Consider the following 23,012-nt stretch of genomic DNA (forward strand, 5'->3'; position numbering starts at 1 on the left):
CTTGACTGTACAGTAGATGGAAGGCACCGGACCTAATCCTAGTGCTGTATGGCAAAATACTATTGCTGTTGTCATGACAATAGATAAAGGTGTTGGTGAAACAGCACCACCAGATCTAGAACCAGCCTACCAATAGGACTTCATGTGAAATGTACAGGGGCATTTGTGTCATATTTGGAAGATTGTGCAGGTCAATCAATGAGGGATGGGTGTGGGGGGGTAGGTTTTCTAGGAATGGTTCTGTCTCTCTTTGTGAGCTGCGTATGTCATCCGATTAAACTTATTTTGCACATCAGATTCGCATTCAACTTCACTTTGTGATTGTTGGATTGAGGATTTTAAATACCCTGTTTAAAAAGCTGGTTTGATTCTAATTAGTTTCTGACAATGAGATATTATGAGAGTAGTGGGGGTCTAAGCACGATGGTTAACTTGGCCTTAACTAGGATTGTGCTCTACCCTATAGTGGAAATAAAATAATATCTAGATGTGTTTTTGTGCTCATGATATCATGCTGCTTATCAGTAAGTGTTATAAAAACATGTTATTGTTGAAATTTAAGTTTCGAAATTGGTAACTTTGCCTTCAAAATTACCACAAAGGGATACGCTGTTCCTTTAAGGCTGGGCACGCCCCGCGCCAACTGTTTTACGCTAGATGTACATAATATATACGGAATGTAACAATCGCAATGTGCTCTGGACCAATCAAAAACGAGCTCTTACCGCGGGAGATCCAAATTTCGCGGGACGTAATTTGGCGCTAAAAAAGCAGTTCTTTCGAGCTCCTAGTCCCTTTTATATAAAATTAAGCTTTTTAGCTGGACAGTGAACCCGATAGTAGCAATATCTCCCCTCCTGAAAATCGGAAGAATCCTTCTAAACTTTGTCTTTTCTGGAGGAATCAGCATCTCGAGACGTAAACATAAACGTTTGCTCATACTATACTTGCAAATATCGGGAATACTTGTTGTTTATTTATTTACTATCAAAATAATTAGGCAAAGTTTGCGTTTCCTCTACTGGACAAAGGATAATATCGGTTGCAAAGATACAATATTCGTTTCATTTAAAATATTCAAGCAAAGGATACCTCTGGTGCATATTTCACTTGTGAATTTTGAACATTATTAAGTAAATAACCTTTTTATGAACTTTTTGGGACTTTTATCAAATCGAGAAATAACGTTTCCAGTTCGTATCGGAAAGACCTCAACTCCTCTCATTCACTGTCCTGAATACAGATTACTGGAATCGTAGTGCTTTGCTGGCTAAACATATTTATTTTAAACAGTCGTTATTTTTTAATTTACTAAAATGATGCGGATGCCCAAAGGCGTTTCTCCTGCATCTAGTCGAGGTGCTGTAGGGGGACTGTCGTGTTCGCAGAATAAAGTTTTGTCCGGAGTGAAGACCGAGTTCTTCAGCACCGGGTTACCCAGTCCACCGATGAACTCGGTACCGGCTGGATACTTTACCCAAATATGCAACACGACAGCGGCCGAACAAAGGGCGAACTGCCTGTATGCAACCCCCCATGGACCCGAAGCTAAACCCATCAGATCATCCTCCGGCCGTCTCCCGGTAAGACTTCATAAACAAAGGATGATGCAACTACCACCAATCGACATAACAGTTCGCCATCCACTTGATAATTAACGTTACTAACAATGTGTCATATTATATGGGAAAAATATTTCCAAGTTCCAATGGCATGCATATATTTATAGGAGTTGTGCAGTGCTTGACATTTAAAACGTTTTGGACAAGGATCAGACAACGTCACCGAAGCAGTGTGCACTTCGTGTCATTGAAAGGAGTTATCATTTTTTTGCCCAGCTTGAGAAACGAGCTGGATTCGGTGATATTTCTCCCGCAGCCCAGCTGTATTAAACACAGAGGGTTGGGGGTGTTGAGAGTGTTTGGAGCGGGGGCATGAGTGGGGGGTTTGCCAGGGCTGGGGGTATCACTGAATTCAACAATGCCTGTTGCTAATTTCACCCCTCTTTGGAGAGGGAGATGTCTCATTCTAAATGTCAATTTATTGTTAAATAAATGTAGAAAATGCTCCACCTGGACGGGGAACATATTTACTAATGCCCATCCATGCAATACCAGTAATTTGCCCAAAATGCTTTCTGGCTTAACACCTTGTTTAGCCATAGCCCCCAGCTGTCACTAACCAAGCCATAACCTCACCTTGACTAACCAAACCATAACGTCACCTTGTCTGAATTGTTCCTGCCTACCTTACCTCACAGCTGGACAACCATTTACTTTTCATGGGAGTTGACATCATTTTTTATGTTCAAAAGAGGAAGCCCTGAATTCACACACACACACTCACACAGTCTTGTACTGCTAACCTTGCTGGGACACACCATTCAGTCCCATTCAAAATCCTATTTTCCCTAACCCCTAAACCAAACCTGTACTCTTGTACTCTTACCCTAACCCTAACCCACAAAAACCTAACCCTAGTTCCTAACCCAAACCTAGAAATAGCATTTGACCTTGTGGGGAACAACAAAATGTCCCCATTTTGTCAAATCTTTGTTTGTTTACTATTCTTGTGGGGACTTCTGGTCCCCACAAGAATAGTGAAACACATCCACGCGCACACACACGTAGTAGTAATGGTAATAGTAATTAGTAGTAATGGTGATTCTAGTAGTAGTAATGGTGATTGTAGTAGTAGTAATGGTGGTAGTAGTAGTAGTGATAGTAGTAGTGGTAGTAGTGATAGTAGTAGTAGTAATGGTGATAGTAGTAGTAATGGTGATAGTAGTAGTAATAGTAGTAGTAGTAGTAGTAGTAGTAATGGTGATAGTAGTAGTAGTAGTAGTGATGGTGATAGTAGTAGTAATGGTGGTGGTAGTAGTAGTAATGGTGATAGTAGTAGTAGTGATGGTGATAAGTAGTAGTAGTAGTGATGGTGATAGTAGTAGTAGTAATGGTAGTAGTAGTAGTAGTGATGGTGATAATAGTATTAGTAGTAATGGTGGTAGTAGTAGTAGTAGTAATGGTGGTAGTAGTGATGGTGGTGGTAGTAGTAATGGTGATTGTAGTAGTAGTAGTAATGGTGATAGTAGGAATGGTGATTGTAGTAGTAGTAGTAATGCTGGTAGTAGTAATGGTGATTGTAGTAGTGGTAGTAGTAATGGTGATAATAGTAGTAGTGATGGTGATAGTAGTAGTAGTAGTAGTAGTGATGGTGGTAGTAGTATGGTGGTAGTAGAAATGGTGATTTTGTAGTGGTAGTAGTGATAGTAGTAGTAGTAGTGAGTAGTAGTAAGTGAATGTAGTGGTAGTAGTAATGGTGATAATAGTAGTAGTGATGGTGATAGTAGTAGTAGTAGTAGTAGTGATGGTGGTAGTAGTAGTAGTGATGGTGGTAGTAGTAATGGTGAGTTGTAGTAGTGGTAGTAGTAATGGTGATAGTAGTAGTAGTAGTGATGGTGGTGGTAGTAGTAATGGTGATAGTAGTAGTAGTAATAGTCAGTAGTAGTAGTAATGGTGATAGTAGTAGTAGTAATGGTGGTAGTAGTAATGGTGATAGTAGTAGTAGTAATGGGTAGTAGCAGTAGTAGTAGTAGTAGTAGTAGTAATGGTGGTAGTAGCAGTAGTAGTAGTAATGGTGATAGTAGTATTAGTAATGGTGATGGTAGTAGTAGTAGTAGTAATAATGGTGGTAGTAGTAGTAGTAATGGGTAGTAGTAGTAGTAGTAATGAGTAGTAGTAGTAGTAGTAATGGGTAGTAGTAGTAGTAGTAATTGGTAGTAGTAGTAATGGTAGTAGTAGTAATGATGATATTAGTAGTAGTAGTAGTAATGGTAGTAATAGTGATGGTGAAAGTAGCAGTAGTAGTGATGGTGGTAGTAGTAGTATTAGTAGTGATGGCGGTAGTAGTAGTAGTGATGGTGATAGTAGTAGTAGTAATGGTAGTAGTAGTAATGGTGATTGTAGTAGTAATGGTAGTAGTATGTATGGTGATAGTAGTAGTAGTAGTAGTGATGGTGATAGTGGTAGTAGTAATGGGATAGATAGTAGTAGTAGTCATAGTAGTAGTAGTAGTAGTAGTAGTAATGGTGATAGTAGTAGTAGTAATGGTGGTAGTAGTAATGGTGATAGTAGTAGTAGTAATGGGTAGTAGCAGTAGCAGTAGTAGTAGTAGTAGTAGTAGTAATGGTGGTAGTAGCAGTAGTAGTAGTAATGGTGATAGTAGTAGTAGTAATGGTGATGGTAGTAGTAGTAGTAGTAGTAATAATGGTGGTAGTAGTAGTAGTAGTAGTAGTAATGGGTAGTAGTAGTAGTAGTAGTAATGGGTAGTAGTAGTAATAGTAATGGGTAGTAGTAGTAATGGTAGTAGTAGTAATGGTGATAGATGTAGTAGTAGTAATGGTAGTAATAGTGATGGTGATAGTAGCAGTAGTAAGTAGTAGTAGGTGGTAGTAGCAGTAGTAGTAGTAGTAGTAGTAATGGTGATAGGTAGGTAGTAATGGTGATTGTAGTAGTAGTAATGGGTGTAGTATTAGTAATGGTGATTGTAGTAGTAATGGTGATTGTAGTAGTGGTAGTAGAAATGGTGATAACAGTAGTAGTAGTAGTGATGGTGATAGTAGTAGTAGTAGTAATGGTGATAGTAGTAGTAGTAGTGATGGTGGTAGTAGTAATGGTGATTGTAGTAGTAGTGATGGTGGTAGTAGTAATGGTGATAGTAGTAGTAGTAGTAGTGATAGTGGTGGTAGTAGTAATGGTGATAGTAGTAGTAGTAATGGTGGTAGTAGTAGTAGTAATGGTGATAGTAGTAGTAGTAGTAGTAATGGTGATAGTAGTAGTAGTAGTAGTAGTAGTAGTAATGGTGGTAGTAGTAGTAGTAATGGTGATAGTAGTAGTAGTAATGGTGGTAGTAGTAGTAGTAATGGGTAGTAGCAGTAGTAGTAGTAGTAGTAGTAATGGTGGTAGTAGCAGTAGTAGTAGTAATGGGGATAGTAGTAGTAGTAATGGTGATGGTAGTAGTAGTAGTAGTAATGGTGGTAGTAGTAGTAGTAATGAGTGGTAGTAGTAGTAGTAATGGTGATGTAGTAGTAGTAGTAATAGTAATGGTGGTAGTAGTAGTAGTAGTAGTAGTAGTAGTAATGGTGGTAGTAGTAGTAGTAGTAATGGTGGTAGTAGTAATGAGTAGTAGTAGTAATGGTGATGGTAGTAGTAGTAGTAGTAGTAGTAGTAATGGTGGTAGTAGTAGTAGTAGTAGTAATGGTGATGGTGGTAGTAGTAGTAGTAGTAATGGTGGTAGTAGTAGTAGTAATGAGTAGTAGTAGTAGTAGTAGTAGTAATGGTGGTAGTAGTAGTAGTAATGGTGATGGTAGTAATAGTAATGGGTAGTAGTAGTAGTAGTAATGGTGATGGTAGTAGTAGTAATGGTAGTAGTAGTAGTAGTAGTAATGGTGGTAGTAGTAGTAGTAATGAGTAGTAGATAAGTGTCATGTTAATGATGTTTGAACACACACAGCATTCAGGGTGTGAATGTGTCCAGGCAAATAGGCCTTTGGCAGGCAAATAAGTTCCTTATATTGTTCCTTATATCTGGAAAGCACAGTGTTCAGAGAGGTTATATTTGCCCTGGAAACTACAGAGTCATCGGCCTATGAGCTAAAACCTTTGAAAATATATATTTTTGGTTGAAAATACGTATTTTCAATGTCTGGTGCTCACTGAGTGTCAGATGAAGTGTCGGAGCAGAACATCCTCATGCCCTGCTACTCGTAAACACTTTGGGCAGCGCTGCTGTGAACGAGTCATTTCCTTCTCCCTGTCCTCTCAACAACACGCCAAATATATTCTCCTTGGCTGGGAGTAGGATTACATGGTATATAGGGTGCCATTTGGGATACAAACCATTTGCACTTGCCTCTGCCAAGTTTGAAGTATGCAGCATGACTATGTGTGACATGTCTGTGTGTGACCCATATTTGAGGTTGAATTCTACTCCCACCCAATTCTACTCCTACTCCCAGCCAAGGAGAATATATTTGGCGTGTTGTCGAGAGGACAGGGAGAAGGAAATGTCTCGTTCACAGCAGCGCTGGCCAAAGTGTTTACGAGTAGCAGGGCAGGAGGATGTGGTATAGAAGGACAGGGGGTATAGAAGGACAGGGGGTATAGAGGGACATGGTATAGGGTGCCATTTGGGATGCACCCCATTTGCACTTGCATCTGCCAAGTTTGAAGTGCACTACTTTTAGGACGCAGGTGTGGTCACGTGGCGTACTATTATAGATAACCAGAGACGATATGTCCCCAATGTGTAATATTTATAAAATCAAATCAAATCAAATTTTATTTGTCACATACACATGGTTAGCAGATGTTAATGCGAGTGTAGCGAAATGCTTGTGCTTCTAGTTCCGACAATGCAGTAATAACCAACAAGTAATCTAACTAACAATTCCTAAACTACTGTCTTATACACAGTGTAAGGGGATAAAGAATAAGGATAGTGGTTGCTAGGATGTTTGAGTGATTTGTGAGGAGCGAGCTGCGAGGTTGCCACCGCGTTTCCTATGAAGGAGATACGACTACTAACTTGGAAATGTTTGACAGAAGTTTTACTCCTCAGTTGAAAAAAAAAAACAGGACAGAAAGGTCAAGGGTTTCAGTTTGGCACAGATTGAAATTCACAATAGGTGGGGATGTAACACATCATGATGGAGGTTTGAGTAGACATATGCGTTTATATACACATTGAGTAACCATGTGAGATGGATTGAGGCTTAGGCTAGTCATTGTACCCCCTTTAGGGGTTCTCAAAGATAATATTTTCACCCCTTATGTCTCTGAAATGTGTTATTATGATAATGAATTAAACTGTGTGTTATATGTAATGTGTGATGGTGTTCTCCACAATGCAGACCTAGGTACGTAGGTTTCCGTGACATGCTAGCTACCCCCTGACCCCACACGTCGCTACCTCATGTCGTCATTGCCTAAGCCCTCACCATCTCTGGGACCCCGCCATGGTGAGCCCCTATTCCGACTAGGGCTCAGGGTGTCCCGGGGGTGTGAGAGTGCGCACTTTGTACCTTGTTTACACTCCTGCCAAACAAAGGCTCTCTCTTCCCCCTTTCTCTTTTCGGCCTTCCTTCCTTCATTGTTGTTGTGCCTCCGCCTCCCAGTCCCATGGCTGTAGTGTTGTGTAGATAGGAATATGCTAGGTTTTGACTGGATCTTTTTGTTATTTTTTCGTCAGACATGTTGAGACTTGTCCCTACAGTAGTAGTAGTGGTAGTGATGGTGATAGTAGTAGTAGTAGTAGTAGTAGTAGTGATGGTGGTAGTAGTAGTAGTAGTAGTAGTAGTAGTAGTGATGGTGGTAGTAGTAGTAGTAGTAGTAGTAGTAGTGATGGTAGTAGTAGTAGTAGTAGTAGTAGTAGTAGTAGTGATGGTGATAGTAGTAGTAGTAGTAGTAGTAGTAGTGATGGTGGTAGTAGTAGTAGTAGTAGTAGTAGTGATGGTGGTAGTAGTAGTAGTAGTAGTAGTAGTAGTAATGGTGATAGTAGTAGTAGTGATGGTGATAGTAGTAGTAGTAGTAGTAGTGATGGTGGTAGTAGTAGTAGTAGTAGTAGTAGTGATGGTGATAGTAGTGATAGTGATAGTAGTAGTAGTAATGGTGATAGTAGTAGTAGTGATGGTGATAGTAGTAGTAGTAGTGATGGTGTCAGTAGTGGTAGTACTAATGGTGATAGTAGTAGTAGTAGTGATGGTGATAGTTGTAGTAGTAGTAGTAGTGATGGTGGTAGTAGTAGTAGTAGTAGTAGTAGTGATGGTGATAGTAGTAGTAGTAGTGATGGGGATAGTAGTAGTGATGGTGATAGTAGTAGTTGTAGTAGTAGTGGTGATAGTAGTAGTAGTAATGATGGTGATAGTAGTAGTAGTAGTAGTGATGGTGATAGTAGTAGTAGTAGTGATGGTAGTAGTAGTAGTGATGGTGATAGTAGTAGTAGTGATGGTGATAGTAGTAGTAGTGATGGGGATAGTAGTAGTGATGGTGATAGTAGTAATTGTAGTAGTAGTAGTAATGATGGTGATAGTAGTAGTAGTAGTGGTGATAGTAGTAGTAGTAGTGATGGTGGTAGTAGTAGTGATGGTTGTAGTAGAAGTAGTGATGGTGATAGTAGTAGTAGATAGTAGTAGTTGTAGTAGTGATGGTGGTATTAGTAGTAGTAGTGATGGTGATAGTAGTAGTAGATAGTAGTAGTAGTAGTGATGGTGGTAGTAGTAGATAGTACTAATGGTGATAGTAGCAGTAGTAGTAGTAGTAGTGATGGTGGTAGTAGTAGTAGTAGTGATGGTGATAGTAGTAGATAGTACTAATGGTGATAGTAGTAGTAGTAGTGATGATGATAGTAGTAGTAGTAGTAGTAGTAGTAGTAGTAGTAGTAGTGATGGCAATAGTAATAGTAGTGAGTAGTAGTAGTAGTAATGATGGTGGTAGTAGCATAGTAGATAGTAGTGAGTGGTAGTAGTGATGGTAGTAGTAGTATTAGTGATGGTGATAGTAGTAGTAGTAGTAGTAGTAGTAGTGATGGTGATAGTAGTAGTAGTAGTGATGGTGATAGTAGTAGTAGTAGTAGTGATGGTGATAGTAGTAGTTGTGGTGATGGTGATGGTAGTAGTGATGGTAGTAGTAGTAGTAGTAGTGATGGTAGTAGTAGTAGTAGTATTGATAGTAGTCAGTTTCCTTCTGTTTGTTGACTAATGAATACAACCATGGTGTTTGAAGAGAACGACTGTAGCTAGCCTAGCTAGCAAGACTGTTGTAAGCCTTTGCTTCATGTGACCCATATTTTGTGAAATGTTTCTGAAAAACTTCCAGTCATATCTGGTAAAATGGCGGGAGTTGAAGAGGAGGGTTGGGTCATGGGTGGGTGGAAGGAGAGCTGAACTTGTGCATATTTAGGGTGTAGCCTTGTCGCTGTAGGGCAATAATGAATGTGGGTTGAAACACTATAACTTACTGTGTCATGTAGATAAAGAAGGGATTGTGAAGGAGGGACTCTGTATTTAAATGCCCGGCAATGGCTTGCTAATGTGTTGACATTTGCGTAGTTTGCTGTTTGAGCTCAACATTCTTTTAACTAGTGTTAGTGTGTGTGTCTCATTCTGTTCTGTAGCTCTCTGTACTTGACTGTGTGTTGATAGTATTTGGTGGTTGAGTGATTTTTTTCTTCTTCTTCTTCTTCCCCCCGTGGTATGTTAGCTGACACATAAGGCCTTGTATTTTCACTCGTCAAACTGTTTGCAAAGCACTGACTCTCCATCCAAAACCTCACTACAAACACAAACTCACAGCCCTCAGCTGTGACTTCGCATAGTTGCTGGGCAAAACTGAGGTAAAATGTTAAAGGAGGAGGACCACAGAGCCGTCAGCTGCCATTTTAACCACACACGTCATGTAATCACGTTTGTAGTTTCTGTATTTGACAACTACATTTAGACTAGATGTGAAAGTTGTCACATTTTAATCCGTGAGGTCCAATGCAGCCATTTTTATCTTAATATGAATATTAAGTACCTTGCTGTCATTGTTTTCAATAACAAATTGTAAAAAATTTACAAAAATGGCTTCTTAGCAAAGAACCATTTCTCAAACAATAATTTTGATAGGACTGTCTGGGAGTGGTCTGAGTGGGGAGGGGACAACTGTAAACTAGCTGTTATTGGCAGAGATGTTTGGAACTCTCTTTCTTATTGGTCTAACTAATTTACCCAAAAAGCAGGCCAAAACTCTATCCCAACAAAACAGGCTGAAATTTTAGGTGTTTTTTTCCAACAGCTATTACACTAAAAGGGCATTATCATAATTTTCACAATTTAACAGTATTATTCCAACATCATAGTGTTAAAATATGTATAAAACACAGGAAAATCTAGTTTTTGACTGCACTGGGCCTTTAATAGCGTGATAGTCGCCATCTTTCCTCAATTCCCCCTCTGGGCAGGGACTCTTTATCCATTTCCTTCCTCTAGATCGGTCAAAATGAGAAGTCATACCTTAATGCAGGTTGAACAATTTGGAAGGGAACAAACCAGTCCACAAAACAGACATTAGCCTATATAATTACAAATGTATTGTTACCATAAGTAGCACTGGTAGACTACAAATGTATTGTTACCATAAGTAGCACTGGTAGACTACAAATGTTTACTTCACTACCAAGTTGCTGTAACTAAAACACAGTTATTGATTTTCATGGTGAAGGTGACAAGGACAGTAAATAGACTATGTAGTAGGTCGGAGTTAGTGCTCCCAACGTGAACTTGTGTGTGTGTGCACGTGTGCTATAAGGATTAGGCAGGTTCTCTTGTGGTCTCCCTGCCGCCTGCTGTGTGCGGCTGCCACAGATGTCACTAACAGACGGATGGGACATGTGATGGAGGACAGAGCGACAATGACACCTTTCTTCCCCAGCGCCATGTTTCAGTCCAAATCCACGAGCTGCTCACATTCTCCAGCCTCCTCTCGGGGCCCAAATTCACAAAGCATCTCGGAGTAGGAGTGCTGATCTAGGATCAGTACAGTATGGTTTACTTAGGGCCAGGAGTTTTTCCCGACCCTGTGTAATGACAGGAAACCTCTGGACCTACAGCCTCCTATGTATGGCCTGCAGTATGGGAACACCGTAGCTGCTTTTCCAGAATCTCCCTTGTCAGTTTGTAGTCTATGCATGGTTACAACATGGTGAGAAAAGAGAACCAGTGCAACAAAGACCATAGTTGAAAGTTAAAACTACAAATGAGTACTAAAAAAAACTACAAATTAGTACTTAAGAAAACTACAAATGAGTACTTAAAAAAACTACAAATGAGTAGTTAAGAAAACTACAAATGAGAACCCAAGTAAACCACAAATGAGTAGCTACACCTCTGTGTATCTAGTTGTACTGTAATGACTCCACTGGGTATTCGTACACAGGGTTTATTGCAGCACCAGGTCATGACACGTGTTACATAGCCTAGTTCATCACATATAGTGATTTGTGGCTTGAAGACATGTGTGTGTGAGAGAGAACACAGCTGGGTGGGGGGGGGGGGGTATCTGTGGTGCTCCCAGGGCATCCCCCACTGCCACTGAACTTTTTAGTGTGTGTTGGGGAGGTTGGAGCAAACCATTGCTGCATTATGGGGGTGTTGTGGGTAATGGAGCACATCATTGATGCACAATATGGCAAGTCAGTTAAGAACAAATTCTTATGACGGCCTAGGAACAGTGGGTTAACTGCCTGTTCAGGGGCAGAACGACAGATTTGTACCTTGTCAGCTCGGGGGTTTGAACTTCCAACCTTCCGGTTACTAGTCCAACGCTCTAACCACTAGGCTACCCTGCCACCCTGCCATCTGTGAGAGGGGTAGAAGACGAAGTGGGGAGAGATTGAGAAAGTGGGAGAGGGATAAAGAGGGTTTGGGGGAGGTGTGTATGTGCCTCCATGCAGCAGTTACTAATTACATACAGCATGACCATCTGGATGAAATCCTATGCCTCGTTAGCTAGTTCAGTCAGGAGTGTGGAGACTATTCTTTTATTTTTTCTCATTTTTTTAAAGAGGTGGTGTGTGTTGGTCGAGGGGCTTCATGCAGTTTGGGGACAATGCACAGGTCTGGTTGTGATTAATAAATGTGTTGTCAAATTGGATATGTGTGTGTCCATAGCAGTGTGTGTGTGTGTCCAGAACCGAGTGTGTGTCCATAACCGAGTGTGTGTCCATAACCGAGTGTGTGTCCATAACCGAGTGTGAGTCCATAACCAAGTGTGTGTCCATAACCAAGTGTGTGTGTGTGTGTGTGTTCCTAACCGAGTGTGTGTCCATAACCGAGTGGGTGTGTGTGTGTTCCTAACCGAGTGTGTGTCCATAACCGAGTGTGTGTCCATAACCGAGTGGGTGTGTGTGTGTCCATAACCGAGTGTGTGTCCATAACCGAGTGTGTGTGTGTGTCCATAACCGAGTGTGTGTCCATAACCAAGTGTGTGTCCATAACCGAGTGTGTGTCCATAACCAAGTGTGTGTGTGTGTGTCCATAACCGAGTGTGTGTCCATAACCGAGTGTGTGTGTCCATAACCGAGTGTGTGTGTGTGTGTGTCCATAACCGAGTGTGTGTCCATAATCGAGTGTGTGTGTGTGTGTGTGTCCATAACCGAGTGTGTGTCCATAACCAAGTGTGTGTCCATAACCAAGTGTGTGTGTGTGTGTCCATAACCGAGTGTGTGTCCATAACCGAGTGTGTGTCCAAAACCGAGGGTGTGTCCATAACCGAGTGTGTGTCCATAACCGAGTGTGTGTCCATAACCGAGGGTGTGTCCATAACCGAGTGTGTGTCCACAACCGAGTGTGTGCGTGTGTGTCCATAACCGAGTGTGTGTCCATAACCGAGTGTGTGTGTGTCCATAACCGAGTGTGTGTCCATAACCGTGTGTGTGTCCATAACCGAGTGTGTGTCCATAACCAAGTGTGTGTGTCCATAACCAAGTGTGTGTGTCCATAACCAAGTGTGTGTCCATAACCAAGTGTGTGTGTGTGTCCATAACCGTGTGTGTGTCCATAACCGAGTGTGTGTCCATAACCAAGTGTGTGTGTCCATAACCAAGTGTGTGTGTCCATAACCAAGTGTGTGTCCATAACCAAGTGTGTGTCCATAACCGAGTGTGTGTCCATAACCAAGTGTGTGTCCATAACCGAGTGTGTGTCCATAACCGAGTGTGCGTTTGTGTCCATAACCGTGTGTGTGTGTGTGTGTCCATAACCTAGTGTGTGTGTCCATAACCGAGTGTGTGTGTGTGTGTCCATAACCGAGTGTGTGTGTGTCCATAACCGTGTGTGTGTCCATAACCAAGTGTGCGTTTGTGTCCATAACCAAGTGTGTGTGTGTGTGTGTGTGTCCATAACAGTGTATATGTGTGTCCATAGCAGTGTGTGTGTGTGTGTCCATAACAGTGTTTGTGTGTGTGTCCATACCCGAGTGTGTGTCCATAACAGTGTGTGTGTGTGTCCATAGCAGTGTGTCTGTGTCCATACCCGAGTGTGTGTGTGTGTGTGTGTGTGTGTCCATAACAGTGTGTGTGTGTCCATACCCGAGTGTGTGTGTGTGTGTGTCCATAACAGTGTGTGTGTGTCCATACCCGAGTGTGTGTGTGTGTCCATAACAGTGTTTGTGTGTGTGTCCATACCCGAGTGTGTGTCCATAGCAGTGTGTGTGTGTCCATAGCAGTGTGTGTGTGTCCATACCCGAGTGTGTGTGTGTGTGTGTGTCCATAACAGTGTGTGTGTGTCCATACCCGAGTGTGTGTGTGTGTGTCCATAACAGTGTGTGTGTCCATACCCGAGTGTGTGTGTGTGTCCATAACAGTGTTTGTGTGTGTGTCCATACCCGAGTGTGTGTCCATAACAGTGTGTGTGTGTCCATACCCGAGTGTGTGTGTGTGTCCATAACAGTGTGTGTGTGTCCATACCCGAGTGTGTGTGTGTGTCCATAACAGCGTTTGTGTGTGTGTCCATACCCGAGTGTGTGTCCATAGCAGTGTGTGTGTGTCCATAGCAGTGTGTGTGTGTCCATACCCATGACTGGAACGAATTGCAAAAATCACTGAAGTTAGAGACTTAGATTTCCCTCACTAACTTTAAACATCAGCTATCTGAGCAGCTTACCGATCGCTGCAGCTGTACACAGCCCATCTGTAAATACTCCATCCAATCTACCTACCTCATCCCCATATTGTTTTTATTTACTTTTCTGCTCTTTTGCACACCAGTATGTCTACTTGCACATCATCATCTGCTATTTATCATAACAGTGTTAATCTGCTAAATTGTAATTACTTTGCTACTATGGCCTATTTATTGCCATACCTCCTCACGCCGTTTTCACACACTGTATATAGACTTTCATTTTTTTCCTATTGTGTTATTGACTGTACGTTTGTTTATGTGTAACTCTGTTGTTTTTTGTGTCGCACTGCTTTGCTTCATCTTGGCCAGGTCGCAGTTGTAAATGAGAACTTGTTCTCAACTGGCCTACCTGGTTAAATAAAGGTGAAATTAAAAAATAACCATGTGTGTGGTAGCAGTGGACCTCCTAGTAGGTGTGTGTATTGGTCAGGCTGCCTGTACGTGTGTGTGTGTGTGTGTGTGTGTGTGTGTGTGTGTGTGTGTGTGTGTGTGTGTGTGTGTGTGTGTATTGGTCAGGCTGTGTGTGTGTGTGTATTGGTCAGGCTGTGTGTGTGTGTGTGTGTGTGTGTGTGTGTGTGTGTGTGTGTGTGTGTGTGTGTGTGTGTGTGTGTGTGTATAGGTCAGGCTGCCTGTGTGTTTACTGGAGAAAGAAGAGGGCTAAAGAAGGAGTGAATCGGTCACATGGGTGGAAGGAGGAGGAAGTGAGGGGATGGGGTTGGTGAGTTGAGTGAGTCCAGGGATTTCCTGGCGTTTGGCAGGCAGTGCTCCCCACACACACACACACACACACACACTACCGCCCTGAAAGCGTCAGCATGCATTGGTCTGCTGGCTCCTAGACCAAGTGTGCTACATACTTGTCTTAAAAGACCTTCGCTCGAAAAATGAGGGGGGGAAGTCTTTGACAATGTGAGTGTCTTTAGAAGTCTGACAATGTGAGTGTCTTTAGAAGTCTGACAATGTGAGTGTCTTTAGAAGTCTGACAATGTGAGTGTCTTTAGAAGTCTTTGACAATGTGAGTGTCTTTAGAAGTCTTTGACAATGTGAGTGTCTTTAGAAGTCTGAAAGAATCTGAAAGGAAATGATTGGTTTAAGAAAACTCTCTAGCCTATGCCTGTATCATCCAAGGATTTGAAATGTGTGGGAAGTAGTGAACGAGTGTACTCTGCAGGGGAAATGAGATATTATTGGGACACATATTCTGTCTCAAGCTGTCTTTAACCCCTTTGTCCCTCTTCTTTACCCCCCCCCCCAATAGGCCAAGAGAAAGCTGGACCTGGAGGACTCGCTCTACCTCCCTGACTTCAGGACCCCTAAAGGGAGGGGGGGCGCAGCCGCCGCCAGTCATCCAAGTCCCACAAGTAAATATCTGCATCAATGACAAAAAGCAATGGCCTCCTACTTTAACGTTTCTTCATAAGCACTGACTCCTACTTTAACGTTTCTTCATAAGCACTGCCTTCTACTTTAACGTTTCTTCATAAGCACTGCCTCCTACTTTAACGTTTCTTCATAAGCACTGCCTTCTACTTTAACGTTTCTTCATAAGCACTGCCCCCTACTTTAACGTTTCCTCATAAGCACTGCCTTCTACTTTAACGTTTCTTCATAAGCACTGCCTCCTACTTTAACGTTTCTTCATAAGCACTGCCTTCTACTTTAACGTTTCTTCATAAGCACTGCCCCCTAACTTAACGTTTCTTCATTCTCAAATAAGGGATGGTTTGCATAAAGCGACACAACATCAATCCATCCATCCGCCCATCAATCCATCCACCTATTAATCCACCCATCTACCCATCAATCCATCCATCCATCAATCCACCCATCCATCCATCAATCCATCCATCTGCCCATCAATTCATCCATCCATCCGCCCATCAATCCATCCACCTATCAATCCACCCATCTGCCCATCAATCCATCCACCCACCCATCCATCTGCCCATCCATCCATCCACCCATCAATCCCACCCATCAATCCACCCACCCATCCATCCATCCACCCATCAATCCCACCCATCAATCCACCCATCCATCCATCCATCCATCCATCCATCCATCCACCCATCCATCAAACCATCCATCCATCAATCCATCCATCCATCCATCCACCCATCAATCTTTCCCAGTCAACATCCCCATATACAGATATGATCATACATGTGTATTACAGTACCAGTCAAAAGTTTGGACACATCTACTCATTCAAATGTTCATTATTTTTAATATTTTCTACATTGTAGAATAATAGTGAAGACATCAAAACTATGAAATAATACATATGGAATCATGTAGTAACCCAAAAAGTTTCCATCAAGGCAAAGGGTGGCCACTTTGAAGAATCTCAAATATAAAATATATTTTGATTTGTTTAACACCTTTTTGGTTACTACATGATTCCATAACTGTTATTTCATCGTTTTGATGTCTTCACTATTCTACAATGTAGAAAATAGTAAAAAATAAAGAACAACATTTGATTGAGTAGGTATGTCCAAACTTTTGACCTATACTGTACCTAGATTTAAAAATATATATATATATCATAATTGCCCTGCTTCTGCATTCCCCAACACGTCTCACTTCTATGACCTATGACCCTCAGCGCCCAAGTCTCCTGGTGAGCGGACGCGCTACGACACCTCGCTTGGTTTGCTGACCAAGAAGTTTGTTGGCCTGCTGAGCGAGTCACCTGATGGCGTGCTGGACCTCAACTGGGCCACCGAGGTCCTCGAGGTGCAGAAGAGACGCATCTATGACATCACCAACGTGCTGGAGGGCGTGCAGCTGATCCGCAAGAAGTCCAAGAACAACATCCAGTGGTTGTGAGTAGCACACTAAGGAGAAGTGGACAAGTACACTTAGCAAAGTATCCCTAGGACAAGTAGCTTCTCATCGCTGGGTCTAATTCCAAAAATCACGCCCCTACTCCTGGGCGTTTTTTGGGGGGGTTAACAATATGGTAATAGGTTCAAAACATACCTCACCATAATCTGTACTGTGACGTACAGATCCTATTCAGCGTATCAGTAGTTTGAGCAAAGCATGGCACGGAATCAGTAACATATCCGACTGCAATGTAGGCCATCTCAAACGCGTACATTATCTAGCAACTCCAGGTGGCTGATCATGTAAAATATGTGTCCGTTGCCTACCAGGGTGGGCGGTGTGTTCGAGGGCTCGGCCAGCAGCGGGGAGAAGTCTCGTGCCCTGCGGCGGGAGCTGGGTGAGCTGGAGAGGGCTGAGAAGGCCTTGGATGACCTGATCACGTCCAGTAGTGCCCAGATCAAGGAGCTGACCGAACACAGAGACAACCAGCGGCTAGGCTACGTTACCTACCAGGACATCAGGTTGATAACCCGTCTGCAGGACCAGACGGTCATCGCTGTCAAGGCCCCGTCAGAAACCAAGCTGGAGGTCCCAGAGTCCTCAGGGGTGAGTGGTCAACGGTCATAGATACACGGAGCTGGCTGTTAACGTGTCGTTAACACCGGAGCGGATCGGCTCGCCTATTTCTGCTTTCGTTTAAGAAATAGAAAAAATACAAGGAGTAAAGTATTACAAATCAGACTGACGTAGTTCCCGACACATTATACTGGATTGATATATAGTTCCAGGTCGTTATTGTAAGAAGATCATTTGTTCTCAGTGATTTACTTGGTCTAAATAAAGGCTGTATGGTTTCAGTCAGCGTTTCCCAAACTTTGTCCTCAGGACCCCAAGGGGTACATGTTTTGCCCTGACATTACACAGCTGATACATATCATCAAAGCTTTTGTTTTGGGGGGGGGGTCTTACCAAACTGTTTCATGTGGTTTCCTCTCGTACAACTGCTTACATTACGGCCCACGTCTTGTCTTGAGGAAGGACCCATTTTTTGCAATTACTGCATTACTGCACTATTTGTTGCACGTCTACAGCTGTATTTGTGGATTCAGTCTGTGAGTGTACGAGCCTCTGTGTAATGTTTTTATGATGACTTTAACTAGATGTATTTTCGCATATGTTGCATTGGCCTCACTGTATATAATACAGTTGCAGGCAACACTTTACATTACGTTGCTTTTCTACTGTGAATAAATGAGTAACAACATTGTATTAACATGAGCTTCCCGTTGTCCCGTACCCTCAGGGCTCCCAACAGATCTACCTGAAGAGTAAGAACGGCCCCATCGAGGTGTACCTCTGTCCCGAGGAGGGCCTGGAGGATGCCAGCCCCGTCAAGAGCACCACCACCCCCAGGAAAGAGTACTCTCATCAGCCCCTGGGTCACACGGCCACCACCTCCCCAGCCATGGCACCACCACAGTACACCACCATTAAACAGGAAGTCAAGCAGGAGCCCATGGAGGGTAAGCTGAACTGGGGGGCTTGTGATTGATACAGCTGAGGTCCACATTATGTGGTTTACTGACCTAATCTCTCTCTGTCTCTCCTCTCTCTCTTGTCTCTCTTTCTCTCTCTCTGTCTCTCCTCTCTCTCTTGTCTCTCTTTCTCTCTCTCTGTCTCTCCTCTCGTTCTCTTCTCTCTCTCGTTCTCTCTCTCCTAGCTGAACTCTCCAGACCAACACCGGTGGTTCCCAACTCCTCCACCAGCAGCAGCACTACCCTCCTTGACGTAGAAGGTCTCCTGGGCCTTCCCCCCAGCATGCTCCAGATGACAGAGGACCAGCTCTCGGGACCCGGGTTTACCCCTGACCCCAACGCCCCCTTCGTCAGCTTCTCACCGGCCCTCGACCACGACGACTACCTATGGGGGCTGGAGGACAGCGAGGGCGTGTCCGACTTCTTCGACACCTACGACCTGGGAGACCTGCTGCGAAGCTGAGAGACGTATAGGGAGACTTTGAATCCTAAATCAAGCCCTACATTCTAATCACTTGAGTAGATCTGAGAGGTTTGGATAGGTGTAAAGTGGCACTGGCAACCCTGTGGAGGGTGCTTATGGTTTAGGGTCTAGCAGTTGATTTGGGATTCAGGAAGAGAGGGAAGGAGAAGAGGAATGGGAGAGGGTAGACTATCCGCACGAATAGGGCGAGGAGTTCTTCCCACATCGCGTGACCTGGAGAAACTTGTTTATCTAGTTATAGCTTAGTTGTGACCATACAAACAGAATCACTAAATATGAATATGAATACAAATAGTAATTGACCTGACCAGGAAAACCTCCAGGCCCCAGTTGTAATAGGATATAAGTGGTCAGGGAAAACTCCAGGCCCTATTCATGAAGGAGTAGTGTCCTCTGTAGGGGTATGGGGTAGGGAGGAAATGTTACACTATGAAGCCATCAACTCTTTGCTTTAGCCATGTCTATTCCACGTTAATGATTTGTCAGAAAAAAATGGGTCTCTGTGTCAATCGTACATATATTTTTATACCGTTGTGGTTTGGAATTCAGAGTAGGAACTGGATTGACACTGGTGTGTGTGTTTGTGTGTGTCCAGTTTATAAAGCTCTCAATGTTTTTGTTTTGTGTATTTGTATAGCGGACAGTTCGTATCCATCACATTTAAATTGTAATGTGTGCTGTGTAAAAATATAGACACAGCACATTTTGTATGCATATCTGATGAGCAAAAAACCCCACAAAAAAAACAACTTGGGCATTTATGGTAGGGGGTGTTATATTAACTCTCAGGAATGTTGTCTTTTCCAGACAAAATGTTTATAGTACCACTCTTTGGCCACTAGGGGGCAACATTGTATTTTCAGCTTAAACTCGCCAGCTTTACAGGGTTGAATCATTCTATGTGAAGCTAAACCAGGGTCATGTTCATAAGGAAGAAAATGTATAGAACTCGGAGTAAAAACAGGGAGGCACTACCTGAACGTGTCAAATAAGAACGTAGATTTTCTTTGTCCGTTGCAAAAATGTTTCAAAACGTTGTGCCCTGTTGAACACGACCCAGGTACCAAACATGGGAGTCTCTGGTGCTAACATAATATGGTGTTTCAACAAGGTGTAGGAGTATGGGTAATGTAGTTGTTGGGTATACCCAAGGCATTTGTTTATATTGGGGACCTGGTCATTGCCTCCAGCCTCAAGCTTTCTGGACGGTCAGGTAGTGTAATCTTCTGTGTCCTGTGGCAGGATGTGTCCACATCACACCGTAGAGGTTAGTTAGAAGCTGTTCTGGACCCATAGCCAAAGACACAGGTCGTTGCTGCCCAAATGTTTTTGACCAGAGGCCCATGGGGAATAACGTGCTATTTGGGATGCTTCCTGGGTCTTTTCAGTGACGGATATTATCTACCCAATCCCTATTCTATATGTCCCTATTCTATTCTATATGTGACTGACTACAGTATCGTGCTTTGCTTGCGAATCGGCAGCTAGGTTTCACATCCTGAAGCTTCTCTATCAAGATACATTTGATAGTGTTTTTTATTTTTTTTTTAAATGTAAATGTTAAGAGACTTTGTAGTATTGAATGACTATATATTTCCAAGGAAATTATCCAGTAAGGGTAATAATATATGACAACATCTGGTTTTTAATGTGTATTTTGATTTAGTCAGTCATTAAGATTAAATAGAGGGCAATCGTCATATCCCCCCTTCTTCTGAAACAAGATGAAGTCTTTGATTCAATAGTGGTTTGTCTGTTGTCAAACCCACACTAGGGAACAAAGAGGACGTTATATATTTTCTCTGTTTTCTTTAGTTAATGAAGGCTTAGCCCGACGTGTGTGGTAGTTTAAACCTCGGAGAAAAGAGCCAGAATGGTACCCCAAGGTCAAAGTTGGGTCTCTTTAGACTGAGTTGTGTACATTAGGCACCAAACGGAACAAAACCTACTGAAACGCGGAGGAACGAACACTGATTGTTGTTTCCCATTGCAAAGTGTTTTAAAACGTTTTCCATTGTGTGCTCTAATGAACACTCGTCTAGGTGTTTCAAGGATTTGGACATATTTGAGGACTCTTTTTTTTGTTTTTTTGTCAATTGTATTTTGGTGCATTTTCTGCCTCTTCCCACAATGTGGGTTTAAGTCAATTGTCCTGTCCTAACAAACTTGAATATTTTGTGTGTGTGTGTGTGTGTGTGTGTGTGAAAGAGTGAGAAAGGTGTATATTTTTTTAGACAATTTGAATACAACAATTTAGTTTTTTTGTTTAAATTGAGTATTATTTTTTTGTAACTGTACAGAATTGATTTTGTATTTATAATCTTTTTCCTGAAGCAATTTGGAAAGTTTAATACTGACCATTGTTAAAGAGCAACTGTCTCTGAATGACATGCAGCACTTAATATTTTGTAACATCGGGCTGTGTTTGAATAAATAAAGTATTGAAGCCAAATCTGTCCATTTCCTATGACATCATTCATCGATTTGCTATGGCAGGCAGCGCCAGTAGTCTTGGCAGACATCACATGTAGGTCAATGATAAGATATCTCATTGTTCTTTTCTGTCTTCTAAAGCAGTAAACTCCCTTCCGTAGGGTTGTTTGCCTAGTTCAATACTTAGACCAGGTTTGATCAGAGAATCTTAATGAACTAATAACTAATCCTGTTTACACTTGCTTCAAATGATTCCTCAAAGCAGAGAATTCTGGTTAATATGTCATGGTAACAGATTCAAACACAAACGTCAGTATCAACCTAGACTTGAATAGAAATGTCGTACCATGACCCAGCAGCATCTGCAGTGTGGGCGTCTTAGCTCCAACAACACCGATTGATTTTGAGCCACTACTTGGAAAGCACTTGCCTATCTCTCTGGGTTCGAATTTGGCACAAGGATTGAGGACTTTCAGGGTAACATCACATTGATGCAATGAATTGTGACATTCCCACACGCTGACTGAATAGGGCAACATGAGCAGTAACAACAACACTGACACAGCTATTAACTTACTCTGACAGGTGGACAACAAAAACAAACATTAAAAAGCCACAGTCATTCTTTGGACTTGGAAATTTGCCAGGGGAAACCTGCAAAACAATAGATAGCAGATGAAGCTAAGGTCAAGGGGTTAGGGGTTATGATGGAACTGGACACAATGGAATTCCCCCATCACGGTAGCCAAGCAACCTCGGGCCAAGTAACCTTTCTTTTACTGCTAAGAAAGCGCTAAAACGAAATGTGTATTTGATTGGTGTTGATTCCTGTGTTTCTGTGTTGGGCAGAGACCTAACTGCTATCATTCTCTCTCCAAAGACGATGAAAAAACATCAGAGGATTGATAAAGGTTCAGCTTTAAAGGTTCAACGCAGATTTCATCTCAATCTCAAATCATTTCTGGTTTTAACAGTCAAAGTACCTTACCTGTGATTGTTTTCAATTCAAATGGTCAAAAAGAAACAAAAAATAGCTTCTTAGCAAAGAGCCATTTCTCAAGCAATAATTTAGCTAGGACTGTCTGGGAGTGGTCTGAGTGGGGAGGGGACAACTGTAAACTATCTGTTATTGGCAGAGAGGTTTGGAACTCTCTTTCTTATTGGTCTATTAACTCATTTACTGTCTGGTGTGTCACCAGGCAGGCCAAAAGTCCATCCCACCACAACGGGCTGAAACGTACACTGAAAGGGCATCGTCTTCATTTTCACTATTCCACAGTATTATTCCAACCTCATATTGTGTAAATACAGCAGTGGAAAAAGTAACCAACTGTCATACTTGAGTAAAAGTAAAGATACCTTGATGGAAAATGACAAAAGTAAAAGTCACCCAGTAAAATTCTACTTGAGTAAAAGTCTAAAAGTATTTGATTTAAAATATATCAAAAGTAAAAGTATGATTTAAAATTCCTTATATTAAGCAAACCAAAAGGCACCATTTTCTAGTTTTTTATTTATTTACGGAGAGCCAGGGGCACACTGCAACACTCAGGCATCATTTACAAACAAAGCATATTGGTTTCCCCAGAACAGATGCAGTAGTGATGACCAAGGATGTTTGGTTGATAAGTACGTGAATTTGACTTATCCTTGTCCTGCTAAGCATTCAAAATGTAACAGGTACTTTTGGCTGTCAAGGAAAATGTATGGAGTAAAAAGTACAATATTTTCTAAAAGAATGTGGTGAAGTAAAAGTAAAAGTAGTCAAAAATATAAATAGTAAAGTACAGACACCACAAAGAACTATTTTAGTAGTACTTCAAAGTATTTTCACTTACGTACTTTACACCACTGTGTAAATATACACTGAGTTTACAAAACATTAGGAACACCTTCCTAATATTGAGTTGCACCCCCTTTTGCCCTCAGAACAGCCTCAATTCATCAGGGCATGGACTCTACAAGGTGTCTAAAGCATTCCACCGGGATGCCGGCCCATGTTGAATCC

At 42.1% G+C, this 23,012-nt stretch overlaps 1 protein-coding gene across 1 annotated transcript; it reads left to right on the plus strand.

The window, feature by feature from the left end:
* The first annotated feature begins 771 nt into the window (after positions 1–771).
* On the plus strand, positions 772–21,014 carry LOC135508449 (transcription factor E2F2-like). Its single transcript, XM_064928637.1, has 6 exons — positions 772–1,583; positions 14,979–15,081; positions 16,329–16,548; positions 16,882–17,158; positions 17,856–18,075; positions 18,273–21,014. The coding sequence occupies exons 1-6, from the start codon at positions 1,317–1,319 to the stop codon at positions 18,548–18,550; spliced, it is 1,365 nt and encodes a 454-aa protein (XP_064784709.1). The 5' UTR covers positions 772–1,316; the 3' UTR covers positions 18,551–21,014.
* The last annotated feature ends 1,998 nt before the right edge of the window (positions 21,015–23,012 follow it).

The sequence above is a fragment of the Oncorhynchus masou genome, chromosome 21, assembly GCF_036934945.1.
Source record: "Oncorhynchus masou masou isolate Uvic2021 chromosome 21, UVic_Omas_1.1, whole genome shotgun sequence".
In the NCBI taxonomy this organism is placed as follows: Eukaryota; Metazoa; Chordata; class Actinopteri; order Salmoniformes; family Salmonidae; genus Oncorhynchus; species Oncorhynchus masou.